The 5,599-nt window shown below is 48.0% G+C and overlaps 1 protein-coding gene across 1 annotated transcript in view; it reads left to right on the top strand.

Annotated features, from left to right (window-relative positions):
- The window catches only part of FAM179A (family with sequence similarity 179, member A), a 45,643-nt gene that overhangs the window by 14,220 nt on the left and 25,824 nt on the right, over positions 1 to 5,599 (top strand). Inside the window, exons 8-10 of the mRNA XM_010840672.1 lie at positions 2,884 to 3,034; positions 3,260 to 3,424; positions 5,343 to 5,496. Of these exons, the coding sequence (XP_010838974.1) occupies positions 2,884 to 3,034; positions 3,260 to 3,424; positions 5,343 to 5,496 (470 nt within the window). The remainder of the gene's footprint in view (positions 1 to 2,883; positions 3,035 to 3,259; positions 3,425 to 5,342; positions 5,497 to 5,599) is intronic.

Here is a 5,599-nt window from a genome sequence, read left to right on the forward strand (position 1 = left end):
TGATGTACTCTGCATATAAGTTAAATAAGCAGGGTGACAATATACAGCCTTGATGTACTCCTTTTCCTATTTGGAACCAGTCTGTTGTTCCATGTTCAGTTCTAACTGTTGCTTCCTGATCTGCATACAGGTTTCTCAAGAGGCAGGTCAGGTGGTCTGGTATTTCCATCTCTTTCAAAATTTTCCACAGTTTATTGTGATCCACACAGTCAAAGGCTTTGGCATAGTCAATAAAGCAGAAATAGATGTTTCTCTGGAACTCTCTTGCTTTTTCAATGATCCAACGGATGTTGGCAATTTGATCTCTGGTTTCTCTGCCTTTTCTAAATCCAGCTTGAACATCTGGAAGTTCAAGATGCACATACTGTTGAAGCCTGGCTTGGAGAATTTTGAGCATCGCTGTCCTAGCATGTGAGATGAGTGCAATTGTGCGATAGTTTGAGCATTCTTTGGCATTGCCTTTCTTTGGGATTGGAATGAAAACTGACCTTTTCCAGTCCTGTGGCCACTGCTGAGTTTTCCAAATTTGCTGACATATTGAGTGCAGCACTTTCTCAGCATCATCTTTCAGGATTTGAAATAGCTCAACTGGAATTCCATCACCTCCACTAGCTTTGTTCGTAGTGATGCTTCCTAAGGCCCATTTGACTTCACATTCCAGGATGTCTGGCTCTAGGTGAGTGATCACACCATCGTGATTATCTAGATGCATGCGTACATACATGCAGAGTCACTGTTATGGTCTTCCTTTAAAACAGACATATAAAAGTGCAATAAACGTATCTTGAAAGCCTGCTATGTGCATGTGCTGTGGGATCCAGTGATGCTGATAAGGTCCAGCTACCACATCCTCCCTCTCCAGCGGTGGTGACAGACCATGGGGCAAAGGAGGAAAAATTCAGGGCCGTGAAATGATCTCATCCTCTACCCACCTTAGCCACTCACTCCCATGGTCATACCGTAGACCTTGGCACTGCAAATAACATCTTCCCTGCCATCATCTCAACCTCAAGCAGCCCATTTGCTCACTTCCCTCTCCTAATGTTCGAGCTCAATCCATCTGACATCCCGACTCTAGCACTGGTCTTTCTCCTGCATCAACAATAATTTCCTTGAAACTGGATCATTCCCACCAGTATCTTAGTTCTCTCTCATCTTAAGAAAACCAAACCGAAGCAAAAATTCTGCCTTGTCTCTTTACCAGTCCTCTCCTGAGTGTGGGCCAGTAGGTTTAGTCCCCACAGCCCCACTGAAATCACCCCCATTGAGGCACTGGTAGATCCACCTTCCCGTGAGCAGCAGTCGCAGTGCTCTTTCAACTTGACCCATTGCCAGCTTTTGTGGCTCATCCTTCTTGAATTCCCCACCAAGGAATGGAAATGAGGGCTGCTTCTTTCTTGCTTCTCTGACTACATCAGTTACATCCTTCCAGGTCCTTCTTTGCTGGCTCCTCCTTGTCTTCCTGACCTCTATGTGATGGCACTCAGAACTCACACCTCTAGCATCTTGTCTATTTACACTGACTGCTGTAACCTGATACCCGACCTATGGCATTAGGTACCACCTCTATGCAGCTGCTGCTACTAAGTCGCTTCAGTCGTGTCTGACTCTGTGCGACCCCATAGACGGCAGCCCACCAGGCTCCCCCGTCTATATAACTTTTTATTTTGACACAATTAAAGATTCACAAGAAGTTGCAAAAATAGAACCAGAATTTCCACATGGCAGGACTTAGACTAAGATAGCCGGAAAAATGATAGAAAAAAGTTGGAAATATAACTAGAGACCTAAATGCAGATGTTGAGTATCAGTGCTATCTAAATGCAGTCATATAATTTAACAGCTCCTGGAGTTCAGGGGAAGGTCTGGGCTGGAGAGGGAGATTTAGGAGCCCTCTAGGTCTCTAGTTATATTTCCAACTTACCTTATCCAAGATTTTAACTGTTGAATTCTCATCTACCCGACCCCAAAACTTCCTTTTCCTAGTGTCCTCTCTGTGAATGGCAGTAAAAGGCAACTCCAGACTTCCAGCTGCTCTGACCCCAAATCGCAGCCCCATCCCACCTCCTGTCTCTCTCTTATCCCACACCTCATATATCGGCCAAAGCCGTGGGCTCTACTTTTGAACTTGTCCAGAATCTGGTCATTCTTTCATTTTTCCGGCTATCTTAGTCCAAGTCCTGCCTGGAAATTCTTGGTTCTATTTTTGCAACTTCTTGTGAATCTTTAATTTTATCGAAATAAAAAGTTATAAAGAACAATACTTAGAGAATCCCCGCACCCAGCCAAAAAAAAAAAAAAGAAAAGAAAAGAAAAGGAAAAGGAAAAAAAAAAGAGGGAATCAGATCATGTCATTCTTCTGTTCAGAACCTCCAGTGACTTGCTGTGTCCTCCAGAGGAGAAGCCCAAGTCCCCACCAGAGACCACCGGGCCAGTGTGCTGTGGCTCCTGCCCTACACCCACCACTCCCGACCTGTGTCCTGCCTCGCCTCTGACTCTGGGCACACCAACCAGTGTCCTCCTTGGGGCTCACAGCCACACCCAGCAGCCCCCAGACTCAGGGTCTGCTCCTCACTTTGTTTCTGTCTCTGCTTCAATGTCACCACCTTGAGATTGCCCTACCTGAAACAAACCCCATCACCCTGTGTCCCTTACTTTCCTTCCCGTGCATGGTTGCCTGACATCAGAAGCTGGTCTGTTTGCTGCCATCTCACCACTCCACATAGTTCTTTGGGAGCAAGGCCTCTGAGTTTTTGATCATTTTCAGAACAGCTATTGGCACCCAGGAGCCACTCATGTTCCTGATGACTGAATGAATGAAGAAGGTATAGAAAGCACAATTGGGTCCCCAAGGTGATGGAATTTGCTTTGACCTTGTGCCAGATTCAGGTCACCATTGCCAGGTCTGCCCAGGAGAAGATGAAGCTGAAGCAGATGAAGGAGATGGAGTTATTCCGCAGGGCAAAGGAGCCGGAGAGGGACAGAGAGCTCACTTCCCAGAGCCTGGGCTCCCGGAGGACCTTGATGAAGGAAGGTACTGGGTGTTTGGGGAAGGCACCTTCAGGCTGGGGACACTTCTTACCAACACCTGGGCCAAAAAGAGAACATTTCCACACTTCCCATCTACACAGTCTACATCCTGAGACTGGACAGGGAGTCACTTTGCTCTCTCGTAGTTCACCGATGGGCCCATTTCCAAAGGGGGGCTCTGGGGCCAGGCAGGACCGGCTCTGTCCAAGGACTTTCTCTGCCTCCGCAGGCCTCCTTCCTCTCCGGGGCAGTGGGACCCTGTCTGTGCCCACTGGGCTGAGCAGCCCCCGCAGGAACAACCTTGGCGTCATCCTGAGGAAGCGGGCCAGCCGGGCCTCATTGCCCAGCATCCCCACCAGCAAGAAGGAACCCAGCTTTGCCCGCCATGCTTCAGGTGGGGCCCAGACCACCTCGTGGGGGGCACATATCCGTCTCTTGGTATGCTGTCTTGGATGCTTAGGGGCCTGGCAAGGGTGCCCTCTGCTGCTCCGCTTCTGCCTGTTGCCCTTGTTAGAGCAGGGGGCAGCCTGGGGTTGCCAGAGAGAGGAACAGTAGTGTGTCTATGGGCCAGCCCTGTTGTAAAGGGAATTGTGGATGGCTGGACAGGTGTGCCCAACCTGTGTGACATGTCCTAGAGGACCCACCAGAGCACCAGGATCACAGATGCTAATAACAGCCTCTGTGGAAATATCTGGAAACACCCGGAAGAGGAGAAAAGGCTTCTGGGAAAATCTTGGGCTTGTTGCCTCATAAAATGTCAGGGCTGGACAGGGCTGGTTACAGACTGGGATGAAAGGACCTGAAGGTTCTATGGGACACTCAGGAAGGTGCCAAGGGACAAGGGGAGGCCCTGTCCCCATTCTACCAAAGGAGGGTCTATTTTGCCTCCCCTTTTGGCATATTAGGTTTCTATGTGGGATTTCATTTGAAAAGATTTTGCTACAAAAGAACATTTGAAAACAACCAACTTGGTTCAGAGTTTCTTTAAGTATAGGATATTGTAACACATTGGTGGGAGAATAGAGCATCATTTGGGTGCTAGAAATAATACCGGCTCACCTTTCTATTTCATTCTCTTTCTATTCTTTTGATACCATCAAGTAGAAAGCCCTAATCTGGTGCTAATTTTTAACCCCTTACTAAGACTTTTGAGTTTCCTTTCTAAACAAAGAGATCTTCCTGGCTAGAAACATCAGAATCTGACTGCCACTTTGTAGCGAGAGTTTATAATATTCTTTTACTCTGACTGTAAATATTTATCACACACTATGACAAATAATCATTTACAAATTATGGTAGTGATATAAATTTCCCTTAAATAAACTTATTTAAGGGTTGCCATTTCCTTCTCCAGCAGCAGCAGCAGCCTTTGAAAAGGGAGTTGAAGGAAAAATACCCAGTAAATAAGGGTACAAGTATTTAAGAGATACGGCAAAAAAAAACCCCAAAACCTATGGAAGTGGTAACTGAATGGTTGGTACTTGGGAAACATTGATCTTTCTAATCTAAGCTACTTCTTTTATAGACAACAGACTGAGACCCAGAGACTCAAAGTCACCCAAGGTCACCCAAGATCACGCAAGGTGATGGTGGCCCATAGGGACTTAGACTTTGTCTGATGACTCTTGATCCATTGGCAAAGTTGAGAAGAGAATCCAAGAATGAATGAGGTCTTTGTGTCTTGGCTTTAAGGAGAGTACTACCCCTCAGCTCAGTCTTGCCTTGGACTTCCTGGGTACGGCATTGTGAAAGCCACGTAAAGATGAACCTCTGCAGAGAACTAGGTGGGAAGTGAGAAATCTGGATTCTGGTCCTAGCTCTGTTAATGAAGGAGCTAAGGGACTGTCGGGAGGACCCTGGCTTCACCAGAATATGGAGAACTGGGGAGAAGGAGGAGGAGAAGTTGTAACACAGGCTCCTGGGTGGAGACAAGATTAGAGCCAGGGAGTCATTCCTTCATAGAATTGCTGGCCTCACCTCTAGCCACAGACAAGGGCAGGATTGGGGATGGATTACCAGCTGGGTGGGCTTGGTCACATGACATTAAACAGCCTATCACAGGCCAGTGTGTTTATCATAATCAGGATAGCAATGGTAGGGATAAAAACGGTCAATGAGAGGTTGGAGTTAGGTGGTCTCCATGGTTCCCCAGGGAGTGCAGCCCAGGCCCTGGCTTCTAGCCCTTACAAGTCCATTCAGCCTGCAGACCACCCGCCCCGTCTTCCCTTTCTCAATTAGGTGGCTTCAGTGCCGTGCTGTGGAGGCCTCAGGTCTTCTGGGTGAACCCCTCTGCTCCTCTCCTTTTCTTACAGCTCAGTCCTTACCTGCGGTGCTCACTTTGGGGTCTCCTGAGTGGGAAGAAGAGGAGGAAGAGACGGATCTTCGAGCTTTCAGGGAGTTGAGGCCTTTCTCAAACCCTGAGCTGGTGCTGGTGGATGCCCTGCAGTGCCTGGAGAGAAGTGACTGGTGAGGAAACAGCCTGTGTACCTTGTGATGGGGTGGGGTGGGGCTGCATAGGAGCTCCTGCCCTGTGCCTCTCCCCCACTGCAGACCCTGGTCCCTCGGGGAT

This window comes from Bison bison, unplaced genomic scaffold (genome assembly GCF_000754665.1).
Source record: "Bison bison bison isolate TAMUID 2011002044 unplaced genomic scaffold, Bison_UMD1.0 scf7180017864145, whole genome shotgun sequence".
Lineage (NCBI taxonomy): Eukaryota > Metazoa > Chordata > Mammalia > Artiodactyla > Bovidae > Bison > Bison bison.